This window comes from Gallus gallus, chromosome 1 (assembly GCF_016699485.2).
Source record: "Gallus gallus isolate bGalGal1 chromosome 1, bGalGal1.mat.broiler.GRCg7b, whole genome shotgun sequence".
In the NCBI taxonomy this organism is placed as follows: domain Eukaryota; kingdom Metazoa; phylum Chordata; class Aves; order Galliformes; family Phasianidae; genus Gallus; species Gallus gallus.
In genome coordinates, this window is record NC_052532.1 from 8,256,466 (window position 1) to 8,282,891 (window position 26,426).

Sequence of the window (26,426 nt, forward strand, 5' to 3'; positions counted from 1 at the left end):
TTCGGGGTCAGTACTAGGACTGATGTTCTTTAATATCTTCATCAATGACACTGACAGTGGGATTGGGTGCACCCTCATTAAGTTTGCAGATGACACCAAACTGTGTGGTATCATCAACATGCTCAAAGGACGGGGTGCCATCCAGAGAGACCTAGACAGGCCTAAGTAGTGGGCCCAGGTGAGCATCACAAGACTCAACAAATCCAAGTACAAGGTCTTGCACCCTGGTCGTGGCAACATCCACTATCAGTACAAGCTGGGGGATGTAAGGATGGAGTACATCCCTACTGAAAATGACTTGGTAATACATGTGGATGGCAAGCTGGATTGGAGCCAGCAGTGTGCTGTCGTAGCCCAGAAAGCCAACAGTATACTGGTCTGCATCAAAAGAAATGTGGCCAGCAGGGTGAGGGAGGTGATCCTGCCCCTCTACTCCGCACTGGTGAGACCTCACCTGGAGTACTGTGTCCAGATGTAGAGTCCTCAGTACAGGAGGGACATGGATCTGTTGAGTGTGTGCAGAGAAGGGCCACAAAAATGATTCAAGCGATGGCACACCTCCCCTACAAGGATGGGCTGAGAGAGCTGGGGCTGTTCAGCCTGGAGAAGAGAAGGCTGTAAGGTGACCTGAGAGCGGCCTTTCAGTATATAAAGGGAGGCTATAAGAAGGAAGAGGACAGACTCTTTAGCAGGATCTGTTGTGATAGGACAAGGAGAAATTATTTCAAACTAAAAGAGGGGAGATTTAGATGAGATATAAGGAGAAAGTCTTTTACAGTGAGGGTGATAAGGCACTGGAGCAGGTTGTCCATTGATGTGGTGGATACTCTGTCCCTGGAAACATTCAGGGCTAGGCTGTACAGGGCTCTGAGCAACCTGATCTAGCTGTATGTGTCCCTGTTCATTGCAGAAGGGTTGAACTAGATGACATTTAATGATCCCTTCTGATTCAAACAATTCTATGACTCTATGATTCTTATACTTAATCGGCATGTTTTGCCTCTATCACAGTGAGGCTGACAGTACTAATCCCTTACACCTATAGCTATACATTCACAGTTCAAATTGAGAACATCTTTCGTAGAAAAAAACCTAAAATTTGTTAATAAGCTTAGTTGGACATTAACATTGAAACAGTTTGTGAGGGATCCAGGTGACAAAGGAAGCGAGAGAAGCTTTTAGTGAATGATGACAGGGTTCTTTAAAGTGATGCACATGATTTATGGAAACATATATCCAAAGACTTACTCTGTAGTCACTGGATGTCACGTAAAATATGGGGAGAAAGGCCAGCCAAATGATGCACGTTGTGTACATTGTGAAACCGATAAACTTGGCCTCGTTGAAGTTCTCTGGGCATTTCCTTGTTTTGAAGGCATACACAGTACATAAGACTACGAGGATTACATCATATGTTAAGGAGATTAACATACTGGAATCTTTAACATTGCATTTCAATATGACAGTCTCTCTCTTCTCAGGAAGAGTGTACCTCCTGGTGCCAGGGGCCTCCAAGATGAGCCACACGGACACCATCACGATTTGTACCAAAATGAGACTCAGGCATATGAAGACCTGAGAGCTGGGGCTGATGAACTTAGGCCTTTGAGCACCATTCTTTACGCCATCAAATATTCTAGCTATGCAGTTTGTTTTTGTCAGGAGGGCAGAATAGCAGACAGCAAAGGAACTTCCTAGCCCCAAACGACGCAGGGTGCAGATAGCTGGAGAAGGCTTGGCTATGAAGAAGAATGTCATGCTGTAAGATAGGAAGACCCCAAAGAGCAATATGTAGCATAGTTCACGGCCAGAGGCTTTAACTAGGGGAGTATTGTTGTGCTTGATAAACACTGCAATGACCAAAAAAGTACAAATAAAGCCCAGGCATGCAATGGTAACAGGACCTATTGCCCAAGCATCTTCCCACTTGATGTAGTCTTCTGGTAGGTCATAGCAGCCAGTCAGGTCAGCCGTAGGCCATTTTCCTGGCCCACAGTCTGCGCAAGTAAATTCATCAGCCAGGTACTCGTATGTTTCACAGGGAATACAAATCCAACAGCAGACGTCTCCTGGTTGCATATTCTTCATCTCGTTAGGAGCACAGGGGTCACTGCACTGGGAGACAGGGACAGAGCTCTTCGACCAGTGGATGGAGTCTACCTCAAGTGACAGGGTTTCAGCCCAGTGACCAACCTTCACATAGGAGTATCTGTCTCCAGTGTATTGGAAATTAAAGACATTGTAACGACCTATCCCATCTCCATAGGCGTCAAACTTGACTGTGCTGTCTGCAGCATTGGGAGGATTGAATGGAGCTGTGAAAAAAACACAGAAATAGAGAAAATTATTATCAGAACAGAAGATGATCTTTTTAACCCTTTGGGAAGCACAGCCTCCCGACAGCTTACACAGTCCAGCTCCAGTGTCAACAGGTAAGTCAAGATGTCTATATCTGTATCTGTCTGAGATATTTTTGCATTGTTCAGATGTGGAAGACAAAAAGGGCTAAAATAATTGAACTTTATTTCACTTTACTGAGTGAGAAATAGTTGTAAATGTGAAGAGCTGTGTTACCACTATCCTTATCTTTTCACTCTAGGTACTAACAAATTCTTTCATGTTTTCTCACAATGTGCATAATTGTGAATTTTCACATTTTTTCTTGGAAGAAAGAATTCCACTATTAACTCAGAGTTTTTTGAAGAAATTCAACTTTTGTGAAATAAAAAAAAAATTAATTGTCAGACCCATACACATCAGTGTTTAGTACAACAGTCTGGAATGAAGGTGAACACAGGATCCATTTTTTATGATAATGAAGCAAGTCTGAGGTTCTCAACAATTTCTTATGACATCTTCTTAATATCTTCCAGTGTTTTAGGAATTTAAGAAACCCTACTGTTTTGCTTCAGTTTTCCCTTTTTTTGATCATTTTTTAAATCTGGTCTGATCTTCCTAGAATGCGCTGCTTTGGTCTTATATCTTGTTTGGGGAATAGATGAAAAAACCACAAGCTGGATCTGTGACCTTCTGTGGGAAATCAATATTGTAACACTTCCAAATGGTAAGCTCTAGAGAGGGCTTTTGTTTTTCCTCTACCCGAGGTTCATGCAGGGAATGAAGAATTATTAAAAATGTGGGAGGAAATTGCATTTACCATGTGATTTATTGGTCGTTTGCTATAGCATCAAAGGTGAATGTCCTTATAGGTGGAAAGAAAAAGGTTTCTTTTTTTTTACCATTGATGAGCAATAAAGGTGATTTCATTCTTGGTGTCTTTGGTTACAGAAGTGGTTCCGCTGTCATTGCTGGAATAAATCTTTTCCCCTGCACCTGTGCCCATGCTGTGCTTGAGCACCAGCAATATTGTATAAGGATGTAATATATTCCTCCACTTCAACTTCCAGATACTCCGGATTTGTTGCAGTAGATTTATTTAGCTTCTATAAAGCACTGAGGCCAAATTCTCTCACCTCTTTTTTTTTTTTTTTTTTTTTCCTGCATAGCACATTGCAGCACTTCCACTAAGGTCAGCAAAAGGAACAGTAATTTTGGCACAGAAGCACTGGTTGGAGGGTTGATGCACAACCTGAACCTCTGCAGGAACTAGACTTGAAAGCATGATTCTTCCTCAACCTTTTTCTTACCTTAGGGCAAAGTAGGAAGATAATTTAGTTCTATGTATAGCTTATCCTGGTTTTGAGCCAAGACTCTCTGTTCTTATCCCTGCCCTTTGCTGTGTTTTGCCCCCTCACCTGCATCAATTACAGTGGTAGACAGTCTTGGTTTGCAGGATTACAAATTAAGTCTGTGTAGACAAGGAATGAACATTTTTCCCCCTTTTTTCTTCACTCTTGGCATCTAGTTGTACTACAGTCTCGTCCAACAAGACCTCTGAGTGCACAGAAATTAAGGGTAATGTAAGCCCTCCAAATGGCCAGTCCTCCTGGACATAGTATGCTCTAAATTAAACAAGTAGCTAGATTAAAAATATAGGTCAACAAGAGGAATACTAAGCAGCTCCCTTTCACTCCCTCCACCTCCTCATACATAGGCACGCAAGCTCTCTCAGCCAGAAACAGCATTAAAATGAAATCATAATGCAGCACTTAACAGTTCTTCAATGATGTGTTGTCATCACCAGTGTCTTATTTCATTATTCATAACACTTGCATAGATTGTAGAAGTTGTTAACACAGCAGCCCAGTTTGAAGAGCCAATTTATTTGCTTCAGTGTTATACAGGCCAAGTCCTGGGGTGTTATGAGAACTTGTAACATCTACTGGGACCAGTGGTAAACAAGACAACCTGCAAACTGGTTGCAAGGCTTAATCTTCTGTCATGTGCATAACTTCAAGTACACAAGTACCCCAGTGGAAATGAAATGAGAGTCAGAAATATCACCATTTTCCAGGACATAATTTCCTGTATGTAGCACGAGTAACAACTTCATAGTTCTTATAGAGTATTTATCATTTATATAGAACAAAGTATTTGCCTTGGACTTTACAGCTAAGTCCAGATGGCAAAGAAGGTAATCTCACATATAGTTAGCTTGAAACACATGTGTATATTACCTTCCATGAGGCTGTTCCCACACTACAAATATGACAGAAAGGTTTTTGTCAATTTGTTTTAAATCAACCACAGCTTGTAGTTCAAAACATCCATTTTTAGTGGTTGCTGATGGAGGAAAATAAATGGCACCCTTTCAAATGGAGAGGATGAAGTCATTTAGACAAACAACGATGTATTAAATTATACCATGGTGAGCCAAAGCATACAAATGAGCCCACTGGGTGGCAGCAATTAATATAAATACTGATCACATACAAAATTGCTAATGCATTTTAACACATATTTATCAATAGACTTTAGACTCTGTAGCACCACTCCCCAAAATCATGTTTTCAGAAAAAGTGATCTAATGATAATAATAAATATAGCATGCTTATAGGCAAGAACACAACATCATAAGAAAATGAGACACTATTTTCTAGAGAAAAAAACGAATATATATATTTTTGCTTATTGGCAGATGATTTTCCCAGAGATGAAATGTCAAATCCATGTCAAAAGACTGAGAATTCTGTCATAGTTAAATTTCAGTTTTGTGAGTACACATATTCAGATTGGATATTAGGAAGAATTTCTTCTCAGAAAGAGTGGTGAGGCATTGGCATAGGCTGTCCAGGGAGATGGTGGAGTCACCATCCCTGGAGATGTTTAAGGAAAGGATAGATGTAGTACTTAGGTACTTAGGGATATGATTTAGTGGGCAATAGTTGGTGGATAGTTGGAGTAGATGATCTAAGAGGTCTTTTCCAACCTTAATAATTATTCTCTAATTCTCTGATTCTATGATATTTTTAAAACAGGTATTTCTGGCTGGCCTTTTTCAGAGTTGTGGCTATGCTGTTTTGGATTCTTCCCTTAGGAGATGAGAGACAAGTCTCACGAGATCTACCCATGCTATGTGAATAGCTATATGAATGACAACGTATACTTCATCTCCTCTGTGCTGTGTCTTTGAGTCTTTTCCTCTCCTTGCACTTCATGAAGTGAATTGTCCTTATGCAAAACAGTTATCTGAGAGAAATTCCATAAAAGAAGTTATCGAGGAAAAGAAAGGGTAATTAAAAATTACTTAAAGATAAACCAGAAATGATTTGCACTCCAGCTTGCAGCAGTTTAGCAAGGAAGATACAAGAGCAGTGCCATCTAAAAGTGGAGGACAAACTCCTCTTGGTTCAAATAACAAAAGAAAGACTGCAGCTTTATGACTATTTTAGTACCAGGAATAGATAAGAAGATAGCATAGTTTTCATGTAGTGAGTTATGTAATTTTGTTTCTGTCTTCTTACAGTGAGATCATCTTTTCTAACAATCATATATATCACTAGTATAAAGCCATTATGTTTTTACTTATGTGCAGTTAGAGATAGGTGAGTTGCTTTAGAATATTTTGTATCAGTGCTATGCAACTCTTGGTGACATGAAAGCATTCAGAAGGAAATTTCTGAAAGGAGAATTAGTTTAATTAATGAGCAAAAGCATTATTTTAAGCAGTGGTATAGGAAATCCTTTTTGAAATTGTTTGAATCCACACATTGTATCAGTTAGGAGAAAAATACTTAGAATCATAGAATCATGTAAACATTAAGGTTGGAAAAGACCACTAAGATCATCCAGTCCAATCATCATCACATCCCCACCATGCCCACTAACCACGTCCCTCAGTGCCACATCTACACGTTTCTTGGACACCTCCAGGGACAGTGACTCCACCACCTCCCTGGGCAGCCCGTGCCAATGCCTCACCACTCTTTCTGAGAAAAATTCTTCCAAATATCCAGCCTGAACCTCCCCTTGCACAACTTGAGGCCATTCCCTCTCATCCTATCAATGTTACTTGGAAGCAGAAGCTGACCCCACCTCACCACAGCCTCCTTTCAGGCAGCTGTAGAGAGCAATAAGGACTCCTCTGAGCCTCCTCTTCTCCAGACTGAACAATCCCAGTTCCCTCAGCCGCTACCCATAAGATTTGTGCTCCAGACCCCTCACAGCTTTGCTGCCCTTCTCTGAATACGCTCCAAGGCCTCCATGTCTTTCCCGTAGTGAGGGGCCCCAGACTGAACTGTATGTGCAGCCTCACCACTTCTGGACCTTTTAGACAGAGATGAGTAGATGTAGAAAGCATAATTGGTTTAAATCCTATTTAGGCAGAGGGAAACTTTTAAAAGACGGGGAGAAAATGAGCATCATCTTACCAGGCTAGGAATCAGACAGTTTTGTTTGCCAGCAGTGTCTTTTGGCTTGTTTCAGATAAAAAGCCTTGCATGTGCCTGGCACGGAGCTGAGTGTATGGGTGTTAACATATAGAAAACAACATCTGTAACACTTCCTGGAAGCAGTGATGGCAGGCATGCCCACATCTGAGAACATCTTTCATACTCCATAAAACATGCATCCGTGCTGTGCTAGCAGCATGCATTCTTTCAAAACAAGGTGCAGTTCAGAGGCATTGTTCCCTAGCTAGGAGGCAATTCATTAATATCAAGTCTTGGTGAAGGCTCGGCAGCTAGTGAAGCTGTGGGATTTCACAAGGTAGAGAAAGGAATGTGGAAAGGAATATTGTGCGCTGTGTTTCAACAGTCCGTTGGCCTTAAAGATTTTCGGCCAATAGCCTGTAAGGAGATCACTGGGTTTTAAAAGAAACACAAGAGGGAAGGATGAAAGTTACTGCAAAGTTCAGTAAAACCTCTTCGGTCACACTAGATGGTGCTGCAAAAACTCTGAACTTCTGATTTAAGAAAAACAAGCTGTTTGTTTATGTAATGGAAAAATATAGGTTTTTTCTCAGTGCTCCCCACTCCTTCCTGTTACATATCCTGGGCAATGCCTTACTACAGCACTGTAAGGAAGAGCTATGATAATAATATAAGAACAGGATATGGTGTGTTTGCCCAACAGACTCATCTGCATGTATGACGCCTTGTTTTGAAAAGTATCACAAAGAACCTTGAGAATTCACATATCTTTTCATTTTCTTTTCATTCTGATTTTTTTAGCGAGATGCTCCTTGCTGAGGTCCAAGTGACTTATTTCTGCTCGGATGAACATTCAGACCAAGTTATGGAGACCTGATCCATCCACTCTTGTTTCTCTCTCAGTATAATGCAGATGGTTTCACACCTGACTGGCAGGAAGGACACTGAAATTTGGCAATTTGAAAGTTAGCATAAGGGATGCTTGGAGTGAAGTGTTTCTGGATTGCACCTCTCCGCAATTAATAATTAGTGAATGGACTTAAATTATCATCTTCCACACAGACAAGTAACCACTAATAAGCTCTGCACCATCATTTCTGGATGTGTTTGGGTCGTATGTAACACCGATTCTTCTCTTTCAAAAAATATGCACAAACATTTGAATAACTTATCTGTTGGCTCAGTTTTACTTGGAAACATCTCAGACAGAATGGAGAAGTGTACTACATGAAAATGTATAGAAACATGGGCAATGTAAGGATATTTTGTGTGAGAGGGCTGTGGGATTGCATCTGGTTACAACCATCTCTGATTAGTTTTCTGCAAATCTGATTTTTCCTATATATGTCTACATATTCTCCATTTATCTCTCTATGGTTCCTCTCCCACGTTAGAATATCACTTGCTGGAGGGAGTTTTGAGATCTCATATGCCCTCATAGGGTTTGCAGTAGTCAGGCACAGAAAGGTTTCTCCAGGACTAGCTGCAAAGTAACTCCATGCAGCTATCTGCATATGAGTTAGGTATCCAACGCTCCCATCCTACAAAAAAGTGACATTTCTTGGGTTCATCTTAAAGTAAGATACATCAGCTGAACTGTACCTCTGGTTTTTGTTTGGCCAACCGTAATGAGAGTAACTAGCTCAGATGCATCTATAAAATAAACTAAGAGTATAATAGAGAATTTTATTCATCCTGTCATTCTTCTCAGTTTCACTGAGTGAAAAATTCCCTACCTACCTATCTGCCTTACAAAACACTTGCCCTGAGCATAAAGTTTTACAGCTTTAGATGTGTGCTGTTCCCTTGCTTGTGTAGCTCTGGGATGTGTGTGGGGTCCTTAGGGTTTGGGGAAAGTGAGTTAGATTCTAAGCTACAAACCTTCATCGAGGAGATGTAATTTTCATTAGAAATTCACTCTTTCTTTTAGTTAAATGTAGAGAATTAAAAGGGGATTTCTGATTTATCAAAGACTTTGGATTTTGAGGCATGGAAAGCAAAAACCTGTGCATATTTTTCAACCACTGTATTTTACTATTAAAAATTTTAAAAAACTATCCCCTGAAATTAAGAATTTTTCTTGAAGTTCTTTGGTAGAATTGCATTAGAATAAAACCTAACCATTTATGCAAAACTATTCAAGCATTTTATTCCCTCTTTTTCCTTTTTCTTTTTCCTGTGTCTATTTGGCTGATAATTGATATGAATGAACTGTGAGATTCCAACATAGCAATGCCTTTCAATTGATACCACTCTTTTAATTTAAGATTACCCACTTTAGGAAATGGCTGGCACAAGACACAAAATGCATGCAAGGTAATTTATACCAGCAATCAACTTGTAATTACAAAGGAAATTAAACTGTAACTTTAAACTGCCTAACTCCTCCCGCAGGCCAACTAGTTATTTTGTAGACATAAGCAAAGATAAGGCAAATCCCATTATCAAGAATTATGGCCATTGTTGTGATGACAGTACGAAAGCTTGGGAACTGGAACTGTAAATTCTGGGCTGGCCTTTGGTATTTTTTGAAATGCCTTGATCTGAAGAACAGATGAGTTTCCTGGTGAGTTATCTGGCACTTGTAAGACTGTTAGCATTGTTTTCTGAACTTGGTACTTTCCTTGAGACTTTTTGCCATTTGGGGGTTCAGGATTTCCCTGCTCCTGAACTGAATGAAGGACATTCTCATTTATCCTTGGCAACAGGAACCTGTGCTGTGCCTTAAACATCAATTCATCTCCAATGCGGCTAAGGCTACATTTTTTTTTTTAATTTTTATTTTTTAAATTCACTTCGTTTTGGACTAATAGAGGGACTATATTAAGTCACAGGGGTATAAATCTATCTTGTTTTGGAGGCATCATTTCATGACGTGTTGCATCCCCCAGATTGCATATAGTAGCTGATAGCTAAGGAAATGCTGAATAGCTAACAAATTCTTTTGTCGCTCTTCCTTTTGGCCTAAAGGAAACATGAATAGAGTAAGTTTTTTAAAGATATTAAAGGATGTTGGTTAAAACATCCTCTCCTCTGTGGGGATTTGAGGATTAGAGAGGTGTTTCCAGACGGTGCTCTGAATAATTCAGTTAGGTAGTTTGCCCTTAGAGATCAGAACCAAATGAACCTTGAAATAGACCCTCTGGCAGTTATTTCCTAATTGGCATGATATGAAGACACTCCCAGATCAGGTGAGCTGACATAGATTAAACTACTTCTAACGTTAGCATTTAATAGTAGTAACACTGTAGCTGTGATGGTCTAAGATTAAACAAATTCCAAGCTTGTAGAAGAGGCATTACTTTTTATTAGACCAGTCTATAGATGGAAGAAGTGCACAAACTTTCAGGAGCAAGGCCATTTCATTAGGTCATCAGAAAATTTGCTCAATAATTTTGACCTTCAATTGTTTTGAAGGAACAGCTCTGCTTGGTCATCAGTATATCAGATTTTTATTTCCTTCTGGAAACACAATTTCACTTTGCAAAAAGCCTCATTACTATCCATTTGCAGAGTGATTACTGAGAGTTATTTTTTTTTTCTTCTTTAAAGATATGTAGTTCAGAAACAGAAGGCCCTGATGAAGATGCAAGACAGGATACAAAAAAGATGTATTGTGCCAAAACTTTTTTTTTCCCCCAGCTATGTGGGCAGTTTAATAAGGGTATTGATTTTTCCTATGAATCCTATGACTCTATGCTATTATTTTTGTTAAGAAGCTGCTGCAAACTCTCAGCAATCACCCTAAAAATTACTAATCATGAGGCAATTTGACAAGTGAAATTGTATTCCCAGTAGGAGAAGAAAACTATGAAGTAGTGAATTCTAAGGAGAGCATCTTTTTGAAATAACCGAAGCTCAAATTTATTGAACTTTTTGTGGAAATAAAGGCATTGTAGGATTGTTCGAAGCTTGAATAAAGAAATAATGCTGTAATGAAACACACATAGCAATCTTTAGCTCAGGCATATTATGCAGCTCAGTTTTAGCATTTGGCACATTTCGTATCATGTTGATGGATGACAAAGAAAACTTGGAGTTCAGCTGGAAGCGTAAATGTTCCATGCACTTTATGTTATAAGATTCTGCAGAGGAACATTTTTCTTTGTAAATACAATATGCATGCAAAAAAAGTGGCTGATATTTATTTAACTTAAATTTTGCCAAGATGTCTATCCTAGGCTTGTACATTTCTTACAGAGCTCCTGCACAGTGGGAAGAAAACAGTTAAAGGGTTGAATTTTGGCCAGTGATGGAGCAATCATCAAAGTAGTACTTTCAGTTAGTTCCCTGCATACATGAAGTGTGACAACCTTTGTAAAAGGTTGAGTGTGGATTTTTCTTTTTCCTTGTTTCCATACAGTAATACAATAGCTAGAAATGTGTATCTAATAAAATGGCAGGTTAAGTCAATATTCAATAGAGTATATCTCATAAATGACCAAATGCTGAGTCAACCAATCTAGATGTGAAAGTGGGTTCCCCCAACAATGAATTTCAGTGAGGAGATAGTGAGATGAAGGGTAAGAACACCCGGCTTTTTAGGTTTTTCACACATATCACACACCAGCTACAAAAGCAGCAGATCCCCTCTCCCAGCGTCATCACGTTCACTGGAGTGCGTTATTCTGCAACACGCAAGATTCTGCATGTCCTATTAATGCTTGCAAATTCTTCTGCTTTCAGGAGGAAAAGATAAAGCTGGGAGCACAAAATAATTTTTGCTCATGTTTTGCTCCAATGAATCAGTTCAGCAACAGCAGCAGCAATCACTGGACCTCAGGGAAAAATGTGAAAAGAAATGTTGATTTGTTTGCCTGTTTAACAGTTGAATCAGGGACTCATTGATAGGCTCAGACTGATAAAGTATTTCAGAGATCTAGAAAGGATTCTAACAGCATTGCCTCAAATCCTCTTCTGACTTTTCTAAAGTGCCTTTAGGATGATTAAAAAGAAATTCTTTCAGTTTCTGGACCATTTATTAACCTTAATGTATTTATTCATATGCATGTGCAAATGTAATAGGAGTTTAACATATTTATTTCAGATCTTTTTTTTTAATAAATCCTGACAGCATCATACCTGTCTTATTTGGCACCATCTGGTGGAGGTCTGTCATTGCCCAGTGGACTGATCTACTGAACTGGCATCAAGATCTCAGTGCAGAGATCAGCTGCTCCGTACACAAATATTATGGAAAAAATCAACTTTTGGAGACTCTAAAGGGAAAATTTACTTGGTGCCATGTTTTTTTTTTTTTGTTTTCAAGAGCATTAAGGTCACAGGATGTATAGGTACTTATGTCATTGCTGCCTAGACTGGCAGAGGCCAGCAAGTCCAACTAATACACTTCTGCATATGATCAAATATTTTCTCATGTTTTGTAGTAAATTTAAGACCAACTGTGAAAGGTAAAGAATCACAAAGAAAGTATTCCCAAAGGAAGAGAGGAGGAGAGATCTGTAGCTGAAGCAGAGAAAGATGCTTGAGGCTCCAGATGTACAAGCACACACAGAGTCAGTTACTGATCACTAAATGAATTCAACCTTGGAAACAAGAGAAGATTGATTCTAAGGCACAGTCAAGGGAGAGAAGTACATGTATACAGCATATGCAAAACATCCTGTGTATGGTGAAATGATAAAGGAGATAACAAGTAGCTACAAGGACTTTAATGACTTCTGCAAGAAAGGGAACAAAAGAAAAATGGAGAGAAGAAATACTGTCTCCTGGGGCTGGGGCCATGGATGCTGTAACTGATCAGCGCTGCTACCAAAATACTATGAGATTCTCCCTCCTTTCTGTAGAAAAAAATTACTGCTTTTTGATTTATTGTTCACCACATTCTGCTAATGCGAAATCAACAATTATTCATCAAGTAATACTAATTAGGTGTAAAAACAGTGAGTGTTTTTGAGAGTGTGCATGCGTGTGTGCATGTGTTTGTGCATTTTCTGATCCAACTTTCCCATACAAGAGTGTGGTTGATGATGCGGCACAGTGTTGAAGAAACATCAGATGCATCTATTACAAATCACAGTCCATCCTGAAGATCCATAAGCTCTCAGCCATGGCATTACACAGGATTTCTGTGACAGATACTTTCAGTGTGAGGACAGCCTTCTCCAAGGCTGTGTTTCACCCAGTTTTCTCATTCTGATAGTTTTCCTGTTTCCACTCAGTGCAGAGCTTTTCCTCCTCTGGCTAAAACTAATATATTTTCTTAAACAAGCCTCATATTTCAGCCACAGAAGTGGTAACTTTTTGATATGTACAAAGGAATTGCTGCATTAGCGTATTCTGTTGTCTGCCGAATTGTCGGGAATCTGTGTAACAGCAAATACGAAAATGTTCTGCATGAAACCTCTACTGAGCAGAAAAAGGACTGCACATCCACATTCAGTGAGCGTCTCAGCCTTCAGAAGTACTTCTGAATTACTTCTGTAGGAAAAGCAATACATTTATGTGTGCCATTAGACTAGAAGATGTATGATAATTCATGCACTGGCAAGTAGAAAGATGGACTTGTAATGACAAAATTAAAACTGTAGGACATGGAAAGTGGATGCAAGACTGAGGGGCTTGGCACTTTGGAACAGGAGATATGTGAACCTCTGCTTTCTTTTTACTGAGTATTGGCAGCCGTCATTCTCAGTACCACCATGCAGTTCTGTGTTGGTCTTGTGGGGTAAAGAGTAAGGGAGTTTTGCTGCACAGACCCTATGAGCCAACTTAATGATTTTAGTAATATTTTATTATTCATATACCTTAACTTTAAAGACTTATATATGGAGAAATCTTGCTACTGACCCTCTTTATATCCCAGTGGTGGGCAGTTGAATGGCTTCTGACTGCTGCATCATGGAGCAAGAAGTGAGAAAGCAAATCAAAGGATATCTCCTGTGACTGAGCCATGCTCTAGGCAGGGTTTTGTGGATAGTTTTTTATAAGTTTCTCTGATTCTGATATTCCTGTACATGAATGTGTGTGCCCTTCCTGCTGCCTTGGAGAATTTTAACATTCTTTGTATTCATTTTGTATTCATCCTCAGACAAAATATGTTTTCATGGCAGGAAGAAAGGAACACAAGGAAATGACTCACCCAGATAACGGCATTGAAATATCTTTTTACATTATATCCTGTATCTGCTAACAAAATAGCCATAAATATTGCAGTGATGCCAAAGCAGACATTCTCTGAAATGTTTTTAGAGGTGTTTAGAAATGAGGATCTAATAGATGCGAAAGGGAAAGAAAGTCACCCTTGAACACATCTCTCTGCCAAGTCCATCCAGTTTGCAGTTGATGGGAATTATGTGGAAGGTTAATTTGTGAAAAGTGCTCTTACAGAGTTTTTTTTTTGTTGTTAAAAACATCTGAAAGGTATACTTCTGTTCAGATCTGCTAATCCTTGGCTCAGCCATTATTTCTTCACTGGAAGTTAGAAATAGGCAGTGACAAAGTTGAAGACAATAGAAAGCTGAAATAGGTTTCATCTGGAACTGCAGGTTAACAGGGACAAATACAGCAGTCAGCTTGTGGCAGATTTGCCTGGAAATGTGTTATGTAGTGATGTAGGGTTCAAGATCTACATCAAAATTGCACTATTAGAGTGGGCTGAAGGCTGTGTCATGTTAGTACAGCTATACTGGTTTGGTATGAGATCCCATTAAGTCACTGTTAGCCTGGGAATATCTTTGCAATGTGCTTTATTGGGTGAAGTAAATGTCTTCCAGGAATGAAACGATATGAAGGAGAAAAAATATTTTTCTATGCAAGATGCTTTCAATTTTACCTTTCTAGCGTAACTATTAGCTGCCAAGAGAGAGATTTCGTAAAAAATAATGTAGCATTGTGTTATTTTTGGAACTAGCTATTTGAGCGTATGATTTTTGTGGGTTTTTATTTTTGTTTGTTTGTTTGTTTTGTTTTGTTTTTTTGCATTTCCTTTTGAAAAAAGCATTTTCTCTGGGACACAGTGGAAGTCCCGGACACACTTGGACTGCTTGGAACAGTGCTTATTTTCCCAGTGTGTCACACTGTCCTGTTTCATCCCTGTGCAAAGTACTACCTGTATCCTTGTCCTCATCATTATTAATACTGAGTACAGTCTGAGTTTCTCACCACACGAGTGAGACTAACTGAGAATACTTCTGGAAGTGCTAAAGTACTGTTCTATAGAAGTTAACAGAACAGAATATGGCCATTCTGTTGGCTTTTCAGAGCCAAATTAGATATTAAAATATAAGAAGTAGGAGTCCTGAACAAGACTCTCTCTCACATGGTATCTTGCCCTTCAAGGTCACAAGAAATAGCAGCTTTCCAGTTGCATGTATATTTTTGCACAGGTCAAACTGTATGAAGAATAAGAATGGAATTCTATGGCATTTCCAGAGCTGTCCCCTGTTGTAGAGACCCATGGGATAGGAAAAGTGAGTGTGCTTGGCTGGGGGATGAAAAAGCTGCTTGCATCCTCCTGTACCTCCAAGTGCTTTGACTGTGCCCAGGTGTTTGGGATTCACATGACATTTGCCAGTGGAACAAAAGATGAAATAATAACTATTATAAAACTAACAGCAGGCAAACACAGAAAGTCTGTGATTTAGAGAAATTAGGTTACCAAGCCTTCTGTCTCTCAAATATGTGATCTGAATGAAAATCATTGCTCAGTTTTTAAATCATGTGTTGTTCCATAAACATGATGTCTAATCTCATCCTCGTTTACACACCCCCGTGGCACTGCGTGATATGTAGATGTGTGAGAGGTCTAGAGTCTACTTCATTAATATGAATGAAGCTGACTAGAAATCAGATGCAAGGCAGTGCAACAAATTGCCCAAAGAAGTTGTGGATGCCCCATCCCTGGAGGTACACATGACCAAGTTGGATGGGGCTCTGGGCAGCCTGAAGTGATGGGGAGCAACCAGCCCACAGCAGAGGAGTTGGGACTGGATGGGCCTTAAGGTCCCTTCCAACCCAACCCATTATATGATCCTAGGATTCTATGTTTTGGTGGCTGTTTATGTTCAGTTTTTCATAGTGAAACTGAACTGATTGTATAAATAACAGATTAGAAGAAACAAAAATGAAGAACTGCCTGTTATTTTAGGGATGTGAAGGCACTTCCGCCTAAGTATGCTGTTGTAATGATTTAGACGCCATTGCTGCACTGTGGTTTCTACAGGCTTTCCAGAAATGGCACCCAGCTGGGTGAAGGCCAAATATAACATCCTTCCAGAGTCTTCCTGAAGACTATGGAAAGTTATTTCTTCTTTGTGTCTTGCTAATGCTGCATTTCACTTATTCTTGTTCATGGAAGCTCAGTGCCCAGAATGGCAGCATCAGGCAGAAGTACTTTGTGCTTGAATCAGCACAGAAGGAACAGTCAGCAGAATTCAGCCTCTGCTTCTGGAGCAAATCTGAGCTCATCTCAGGAGGTGAGAATGGAATTCAACCTCTACTCCTGCACACTCAGGCCAGTTAGTGTAATTAGTACCAAGTAAAAGCATAAAAAGGAAGTGTTTTATGATGATCTCTGACTAGATAATAGCTTCCATTAATAGGTAGGTTACTGGCCTACCATCACGGCAAGAGAAATTACAATAAAAATTTTATTTGGATCAGAGAGCAGATCACACTGTTTGCAACTATGATACTTCAAACCTAGGCAAGAGGATAAAATGGTTCCATATCAAAATGGTGATTTTTTAATTTAATTTAATTTAATATTTTTTTCAGCCCGTTTGCATCTGTTAAGCCCTGAGCCCTGATCTTGCAAGTTACCCTGCCTTGAGTGGGAGTCTGGACTAAAGACCTCCAGAGATCCATTCTGACTTGATTTATTCTTCAACTATATGACTCTAAAAATTATGAGTCTATATTATACACTCATAATTACATATGCATGTACGATAGAATCATAGAATTACAGAATCATTAAGGTAGAAAAGGCCACTAAGATCATCTAGTCCAACCACTGAATCATAGAATGGCTTAGGTTGGAGGGATTCTTAAAGATCATCATCTAGTTTCAACATCCCTGTCATGGGCAGGGCTGCCAGCCATTAGATCAGGCCGCCCATCACTACTCATCCCCACTATGCCCACTAAGCCATATCCCTCAGTGCCACACCTATCCTTTTCTTGCGCATCTCCATGGACATAGAATTGTAGAATCTTTAAGGTTGGAAAAATACATGTATATATATGTATGTAAACAAAATCCATACATATGTGAATATATAAACGTATTAAAAGATTTAGGAAGAACTAAGCAAAAGATTTCTGCACAGATACCTCTTAGAGTCATAAAGTTTCCCCAGAGAAGGACACTGCAGATCCACATGAGCAGCTACATCTGCAATGTGGCAGTTGGAGGAAAGAGAAAGCAGATGGGGATATCAGAAAAACCACTCTGTCAAAATCTCACTACAGCTCCATGCATATATACTAATGTAATTCTAATATAGAGAAAAGTATAGGAAAATACTCTATGTTCAACTGCTCTTCTACTCTGAAACAGCACATCTCAAATGTGCTTTCAGAGACTTCCCTTGGATGCTTTCAAGTTTTTTAAATGCTATGACACCTTTGTGGTCCCACAAGGTGGGAGAAAAGGCAGTAATTTTTCTTACAAATCCTAGACAACCTTTTCGCATATATTTTTAATGAGTATCTTGGGAATTCACATTATTTTTGCTTTGATTTATTGACCACAAATCCATCATGTATTATACTTTGAAAACTTTTATGATTCAGAAGGAATTGGATGCTTTTTCCCATGAACAATTCGTCTTCAAGTGAAAGTGTTGATTTGGTTTATATTACATATGAGCATCACAGGGTAGTCCAGCAGGACCTTACAGTTGACTGAATGCGGGATGCAAAGAGGATCTGACCTGATGAGCAGCATCTCCCTGGGGAAGAGGACAGCAGGGCTGTCTGCTGCACAGACTGGGATATCAGATCCAGCTTTATTCTGCATGTCTACCAAAGGATATTCTGTGCTGTAAATTTATATCTGGCCTTTGAAATTACTGCATCTGTACTCTGCTGGTGACAGCACTCACATCATTTGTTCATGCCAGCCTTGTAGGACATTGAGCTTTAGAGTGGACCATTTACAGGAAATATTTATGACTAAATGCCAGAGCAGGGACCTTGCAGTGCCCTTGTGCTCAGAACTGAGGTGACATCAGCCTGTTGCAGAACATAATTTTTTAAGCTCTTTCCTTCATAGGTGGGTTGGATACTACAGAAATGGCCTGTGAATGTATTTTCCCACTGCAGCAGTGTGCAAGAGAATATGTGAAGGCAAGTTCATGTTTTAATTTCATACTATTTGAATGCTGACTGAGGCAGAGAAAGAAAAATTAACCACACAAAGAAATGTAGGGCCAGACAGCAATGAAAATGGTGTCATAAAATCCAGTAGGTAAAAGGGGACAAATCAGATCTGAATTTTTCAACCTCTTTTTCATATCAAATGATCATTCTATTCACCCACAGGAGAGAATTTTGACCAATATGATCCAGGTCTGATGATGTAGACTTTACTACAGAAGAGCAGCATGATGAACATAATACAGGGAGGCACATAGAGTAGTACAGTCATTAAGATTGAAAATGATCTCTAAGACAATCTAGTCCAACCACCAACTCATCCCCACCACGCCCACTAACCATGCCCCTCTGAGCCACATCTACACATTTCTTGAATGCCTCCAGGGATGGTGACTTCACCATCTCCCTGGGCAGCCTGTGCCAATGCCTCACCACTCTTTTTGAAAAGAAATCCTAATATGCAACCTGAGCCTCTCCTGGCACAACTTAAGGCCATTGCCCTTTTTCCTATTACTGTCACCTAGGAATATAGGCTGATGGACACTCCTTTATCTGTGGAGGATGAAATAAGTAAGACAAGACACTGAATGCTATAACTGTGGGTGTTGCCTAAAATTGATACCAATCTGTTGTTGTACTTCTTTTCTGTTTCATCCCAGTAGTTTAAAGGGGTTAAAACATTTAGCACTGGTTGTTGTACTGACATCTCCATCCATCAGAGAAGGGGGCTTCTGGATATGTGGAACTTTGCCTCCTGCTGGGGCCAATCCCCAGATTCACACCTTCCTTGAGAGTGCCCTCTGAGTTTATTCCTCACTCTCATCTATGGAGACCTTTGCTTTAGTTTGATACTTCTTTGTTGTGGCAATACAAGCTAACAGCCTCTTGAACCACTGTCTCCTTATCAGCAGAATAGCATCACGATTCATAACGTCAAATGCTGCACTTGTGCTCTCAGGAAGGAGCAAAGAGCAAAGGAAAGTCAAGTGGATGAACCAGCATATAACTCCTTGAAAGCCCAAACAAGCACTGAGATGGTGTGGGTGTCTTTACTTGCTGGCTAGTCTTTGTATTCTCAGGTCCTGCTGCTGAAACTGGGAACTGGGAATAAACAGCTTTCCCTTAGAGAAAAGATTCAGGATAACACATTTGTCACCTACATCTTATTAACTTGCAAGAAAAATATGTGCTCGGTGTATTTCACAAAAAAATAAGGAAGGAAATTTCAATTTGCCTTCATGCCACACTGCATTTCTATTCAGTTATTTCAATTTAAGGAACAGGGAGAAATAAGTAGCACCCCAGAGGTGTTCATGAAATACCTGTCACACAGCATGTCAGTAGCAGCAGTGGCATGGGAGTACACAAATCCTGACCAGTCTTCTTCTCCTACCATGCTATCAGCTGGTGTCTATTTCCCTACAGATCCCATTACTGCTGTGCCTGGGAGGCTTACCTCAGGCTTTTAGCCAAACAGCAGGTGAGAATCTCAGTTGCTCAGATGCTTGTCAACTGAAAGAGATATAAGGGCAAATCATATCTCACGTGGTCTGAATCATCCTTTGTGAGTGCTGATCCCCTCCATTAACTATAATTGATGAATGACTAGAACTAATTAACGTGTGTAAGGTAAATGTCTAAAATTGCACAAAGTTACATTCATTACATAATTGAACCCTGTCATTTGCCCAAACTGGTGTGTTTGAATGTATTGCGAAGATGGGAGAACACATTCAGGGCCATTTGTCAGATGTTTTCATGGTAAGTTGCAAGATGCTACCTGCTGCATGTTTATGCGTGCAAAGCTCAGCTGTTTATGCCTTTCAGTGCTGAAAGCATTTCTTAAATAACCATTTGTGTGTGAGCAAACATGGTTGTCACTTCTGTTTATTGCCTAATTCATTCATTGAGTATGCATCACTATCTCATGCTGAAGAAGTGATAGGTCAAGGGGAAATGTTTTCAAATCAAAGGAGGACAGATTTTCATTGGATATAAGGAAAACATTCTTTACGATAAGGGTGGTGAGGCACTGGAAAAGGGTGCTGAGAAGTGGTTGGTGCCCTATCCCTGAAGACACTCAAGGTCAGGCTGGATGGAGCTCTGAGCAACCTGATTTAGCTGTGGTACCCATATTGATTGCAGAGGTGTTGGTCTAGATGATCTTTAAAGATCCCTTCCAACTCAAACAATTCTATGATTCTAAGTGAGAAAAATCAGACTGACTTGACTGTAGGGTAGCTGATGGGCTAATAGTACCCATGTCATCCTCACTCTGGACTGAGGATGTGTTTCTCAGTTTTGGATATGGAAATACAAGAGCATGGTTGATCAAATGTTTGTTGCATTAGCAACATACCCAGAGAATTTCTTCAAGCAGAAAATAGCAAAAATGAATCCTTGGTCCTGTGGAAATCAATGACAAAATTTGTATGTATTAAAATTTCACACATTATTGAAAAGAAGTCATAGGAGACTTGCTGATTCTTTCACTACTTAAAAATCACTCATCTGGCTCCAAAGACTGCAGACAGTAAGAGCGTGAATTAACATCATAATGGGAGAACTGATAACAAGGCAACAGGGGATGAGCAAATCATGCTGTAAACTAGCAATAGTACGTGTATGGAACAAAGCCCTTGGAAAAGAACTCTCCATGATTTCTAACAGTTTAAATTGGAAATCAACTGAAAGCAGGGTTCTTTAGAGTTTGAAAGACTTCCACATTGACTTTTAAAACAATTCATTTGATTCTAAAAAGTTTTCCATTTTAAAAGTTGCAAAATGACAGGCTTTGAACGTTTTTTTTCCAGCTTGGCAGCTTCGATTTCTAATTCTTAAGAAGTATAAAATATGTTTCAGTCAACACGATAGTGAAATTTTCTGCCTGTATCTGAATGATTTCTTTTTCTGGAGTTTTGGTCAAAGAAAAAAGTAGATATCTTGGCTTTACATCTAAATGCTGAGTAGAAAAATGTTTGAGTGCTTAAAAACTCTGCATGACAGAAAAATTATTGGGAATCAAGCAATGGAGCCAAGAATACTTAACAATGGACTGAAGAATGTATGTACTTAAATCCAGAAAAATCAGATAATGTTTCAAAATTATTGATGTTCAAATTACCGAATTGAATGAATGCACTGGGTCAGTACACTGGGGTAGGTTGTTGCTGTCCTAAATAACCTCAAGACAGTCAAATATCTTCGGGGATGAACGTAAGCAAAATATTTTCTAAGTGTGATATGGGGAGGGAGGAGACATGGTGATTATTTCTAATTTTCCATAGCTCTAATGATGAAAAGGCTTTTATGCTGTTTTCTTTGAGACTCAAAATTAATGGATAAATGCACTTACAGCACTTCATGTGATATACGTACATTGTCTATACCTCCGTATATGAGAAGGTATGTGACTTTTCTTACTGATGTAGCAGTTTTTAGAAGGAGACAAAACAACATAACATATACAAACATCATGTGGCTCTGGTCACATGTGTTGCTTTACCTGAATTGCATGCAACACTCAAATGAGAGTTTTGAAACATTTCAAATTCCAGCTGCTCTCTCTGAGAACATTATTATTCCTTATGATTGCACCTATATTACCAGAGCATGTCTAAGCTCTTGCCTTTTCCTGAATCACCTCCTGTGGAATAAGGTAAGGTGCAGGAAATGATCAGTCCCTTCTGCCCTTCCTTGATTTCTATGGTAAAGAAATCAAGGCACGTGGGATTCAAAAAGCCCTGGAATACTCCAAACAAGTCAGCTAGTAAGATGTTGGGAGGCCATGGCATCTTACAGTGAGTCTGAATGAAACGCTGAATTCCAAACTGACAGTTTCACATAATTTCTAATTATATTAATGATGTACTTTTACTGAGGGTCTTTTGAGACTGAGCATGTTGTATGATGTGTATTTGCTCTTCTATACCTCTAGGAGCTAGTTCTCATAGAAATCACAGCGTGATGTTTCCTTATTAGCAGCTTGGTCAGCTAGGCATACATAAGTTTAATAATACATAGAAATGCAAGCTCAAAGAAAATGCTTCAGCAGAAAATTAGGCACATAACAACTAGAAGGCATGAAGATTGTGACCTACTTAGCCTTGATATGGTGTAACGTTAAAAGCAAACCTAAACTCAGTCATTTGTGATGGCAAAAACACAGACCTGTCTTGTGCTGCACAACCAGTCCTTGTGAAATTTGCTCATATCATTACCAGATCACCCGTTCCATCTATGACTGTTTTGTTCACATTTAATCTTTTTGTACTTTGTCATAAAGTTTAAAGATCTTTAGCACAGATTATGACTCTGTCCCACGAAGTTAGATATTTTTTACATATATGATTTTATGGCTGGAATCATTGTTTTACTATTTCAAGGACATTGGCCATTGTTTAGGGTCCAAATACTATGTAAATTCTCATAACAGAATAAGTAAAAGAAGGCCAACTCTTGGCATAGTCACAGTAGGCAACTGCCTAGTTTAGCAGGTGGTGAAATGACCACTGACCCTGAGACATGCCCACCAAAAGCCAAACTGGCTATGACTGAAGTGGAGACTGCTGTCCAGAAGTGTAGAGTATGGATGATAACATTTCCAAGACATACTGTTGCTACCTCCATCTCTTCCTACTGCTGAAAACAACACCAACCTGATTTATATTTTTAGGGTTCTCATCATACTTCTGTCCTGCGACAGGAGTAGCCTTCCTTGGATATAACCCTAGTTTGAACCCTAATTAGTGGCTATAGGGAATTTAGCTTGCTGTTACTGTGACCAATGAATATTTCATTAATTACAGTGATATTCTGTGTGCACTGAAAGCAAAGTTATTACCTGTAAAGTTTACTTTCAGGAGATAATCCTTGTACAGCTTCTTGCCATCCAGATGTTTCATGGCATCACACAGTTTGGTGGTGTTCGGACACAGAGTCCGCTGCATTTTATGCAATGCATGGGCCATCGCATACACAGCATTCACAACAAACATGATCTTGGATTCTTGCTCATAATTGGAACTGTTGATGGTGAAGTGCTTGTCACAAGTCTTTTTGTGTGGTTTTCGATTCTGGAGATTACACTGGAATTTTTGCTCCCAAAAGTCCTTGAACCAGGGGTTACGTCTGTTATTGTATGGGCTGAGGCTTTGGAAATACCTGTCAAACTCTTTAACTGGATGGGAAGCAAGCTCCAAGGTGATTGCCCCAGAGGCTATATGCTCATTACCTTTGACAATACTCTCTTGTGCTCCCCATCCATCACTGGCAATCCAGGTGAAAGAAACATTAAAGCGGTTGGCAGCTGCAATGAGCTCCCGAGAGTCATCACCTCGCATGAACAGCACCACCACTCTGGCATTAGGTTTCTGCAGCAATTCTCTGATCACACCGTCATAGGACTTTCTGATGTTGGACCGTCCCACTTTCTCAGAGGTGGCAATGCAGATGTTGCGGAGGCGAGCTTCCTGCTCAAAGGCTTCGATCCCTGTCTCCCCATAGTCTCCTTCCGAAGCAACCGTTGACACATAAGTCCAGTTGAAGAACCGTAAGATTTCGGCCATGGCTTTTGCTTGGTAGAAGTCAGGGGGCACTGTCCTTGCAAAATAGTCATAGCGGGATTTGTCACTCAGCTTAGCACTGGTGGAGGCATAACTTATCTGGGGGATCTGGAAGAGTCTGAGCAAATTTGCCACCTGCAATAAAGGGGAATAAAACATTTTTAAAGGGTGATATTTATAAAAATGAAGAGGATAATCTAAGGGAAGTAATAAGTAGTGATTTTTTTATAAGAGGTGTTTGGACAATCAAAGGTTAAAGATGTTGATAGAGCATACTGGTAATATTCTCTTGTGACTGCAGTATATTGCGCATGTGCTAAATATCTGTTCTGCTGTCCAGCTGTCTCCCCAAAATCCTTCTTGGGCTGCAACAGATCCTTTATTTCTGTCAAGCTGAGTCTGTTTAAACCAACAGAGAATTAAATAAAAATAGCTGATGAACTTCTGTCTCAGTTTATGCTCCTTACTAAGGTCTGGAGATTTGCATGTCTTTCCTGTTCAGAGGTGTGATTCCTCTTCTCCAGGAGTCAAGGTAGTTGATAAACAGATGCACTTAAAAAGATGCAAATTTCTGATTTATGTAAATATCATGGATACATATGTACAGACCTCTTCTTTCACAACACTTTCTGACCTCACTTATTCACATACTGAGTCACTGCCTCTCCTACTTTCTACTTTTTAAACAGTCTTCTGTGCTGCTCTGACTGCAGTCCTCATGAGATGGCAAATTTGTTGTGTGCTAGTTCTCCTCTTGTGATGCAGTATGTAATATTGAAAGCAACACTTCCAATTTTATTATGCTAGCCTATCATGACAGAGGCAGATGTTGGTGGTATGAAAGTAGAGGTTGAACCTGCTCAACAAAATTGCATTGCATTTTGTTGCGTGTGACAAATGACAGCAGAGGGGCAGTCTGACAAAATGGTATCTGACATGGAAGTGTGGATGAAGAAAAGGTGTGTCACTGAATTCCTCCACGTGGAAAAAATAGCACCCACTGACATTCACTGAATGTTTATGGAGTCCAAACAGTAGATCTGAGCACAGTGAGGTGGTGGGTTGCTTGTTTCAGCACTGGTGACAGCGACACAAAAGACAACTTGTCCTGGATGGCCATGCATGGCTATCATACCATGAAATGAAGAGAATCTTGATCAGCTCATCTATGCAAATCAGTGGAATATGACTAGGGAACTGTGTACAGAGTTGAATATTGGCTTCAATGCACTGGGGGTGGTGTGGCAACACTGGAATAATGCAAAGTTTGTGCCAGGTGGATCCCATGAATACTCACACAGGAACAGGAAGAACACTGTACACAACTTTGTCAGGACTTACTGAAACAGTATGAAGCTGAAAGGGACAGTTTCTTGGATTGCATCATTACTGATGACGAGGTATAGTGTCACCACTATGGCAGTGGTGAATGACAACATGACAGTTCCTCATCAACGAAAAAGTTCAAGAGGCAGCCCTCAGTGTCTAAAGTGATCTGCACTCCCTTTTGGAATAGGAAAGGAGTGATCCTTCTGGATTTCTTGGAACCAAAATGAACCATTCACTCTGACCACTACATCACAATACTGACTAAGATGAAGTCTCAAAATTCCGAGTCAGACCAGAGAAGACAGTCTATTGCAACACGATAACTCCAGATCTCATACCAGTTTGAAGACCATGGAGCGCATTGCCAATCTTGTCTTGACTGTCCTACCACACCCACAGTATAGTCTGGATTTGATGCCTTCTAGCTTCCATCTGTTTGGTCCCATGATAGATGGGCTGAATGGACAACATTTTCCTAGCAACAGTGGGTCACCTTCACTGGTGCAGATTTTTGTGAGTGTGGCGTGCAGTCTCTTGTTTATCATGGGAGAAAATGTATAGCTAATGGTGGCAACTAAGTTAAAAAACAATCTCTTATAGCTGAGAATTTGTCCTACTGAACAGTGTTATCATGCTCTTTGTAGAAGTTGTTGTTTCCATGGAAATAAATAGGAGGCATTACTTTTGGAGCGACTTACATTGAACAAGGCAAATTTTAAAGAATAAGTTGTCAGTAGCAAAACAGACAGCTCAGTAAAAATAGCCTAAATAATTTTATTGCCTTTTGGTGTCCCTTATCTCTTGAGATTTTGTAGACGTAGATTATCGTTTATTTTAAGATAACATTGCAGCAGTCAACATCCTGCTGTAGCTCAGACTCCCACTGCAAACCGGTGTTTTCCAGATCAGAATCTGCTGCCTAACCATATGCGCATAGTGACTTTCACAACCCCCTGAGCTGTCTGAAGCATGGGACCTAGGGAGACCTTGTCCTTGCCCCCCCTGGGGCAGTAGCAAGAAGCAGGCTTAGGTCTGTAGGTGTCTATGCCTGTGTTGCTGAGCCATGCCATAGTAAAATAGATATCTGAGAGAGGTTTTATTTAGCTTAAACTAATATAAAGCCTTGTCTTTACTGCTTGGATGGTTTATTCTCAAGGGAAGCTTGGGATAGCGCCCTGTGGTGTTGCCTAAGGGTGTAGGCAGACGTGAGAAATGCTGTGGCTGAACAAGTTATTGTCCTTCAGGTAACATCTGACACAGTCTTAACAACCTTGCTGGATGGTAACATGCAATTAACTGCCTTACACTGGAGCAAAGGGATTCAATTTTCATTGTGGACATTTAAAATAACAGATATAAAGCAATGGGGTGGGCTGAGAGGCTTGTTTTTTCACCAGTGTGCAATGGATGGTCTGGGTGT

The 26,426-nt window shown here is 39.8% G+C and overlaps 1 protein-coding gene across 3 annotated transcripts in view; it reads right to left on the reverse strand.

Annotated features, from left to right (window-relative positions):
- The window catches only part of GRM3 (glutamate metabotropic receptor 3), a 108,854-nt gene that overhangs the window by 11,509 nt on the left and 70,919 nt on the right, over positions 1 to 26,426 (reverse strand). For all 3 annotated transcript variants that reach the window (XM_004937499.5, XM_004937500.5, XM_015299810.4), the window contains 2 exons: positions 22,957 to 23,812; positions 1,249 to 2,315 (listed from right to left, as the gene is read on the reverse strand). In XM_004937499.5, the coding sequence (XP_004937556.1) occupies positions 1,249 to 2,315; positions 22,957 to 23,812 (1,923 nt within the window). The remainder of the gene's footprint in view (positions 1 to 1,248; positions 2,316 to 22,956; positions 23,813 to 26,426) is intronic.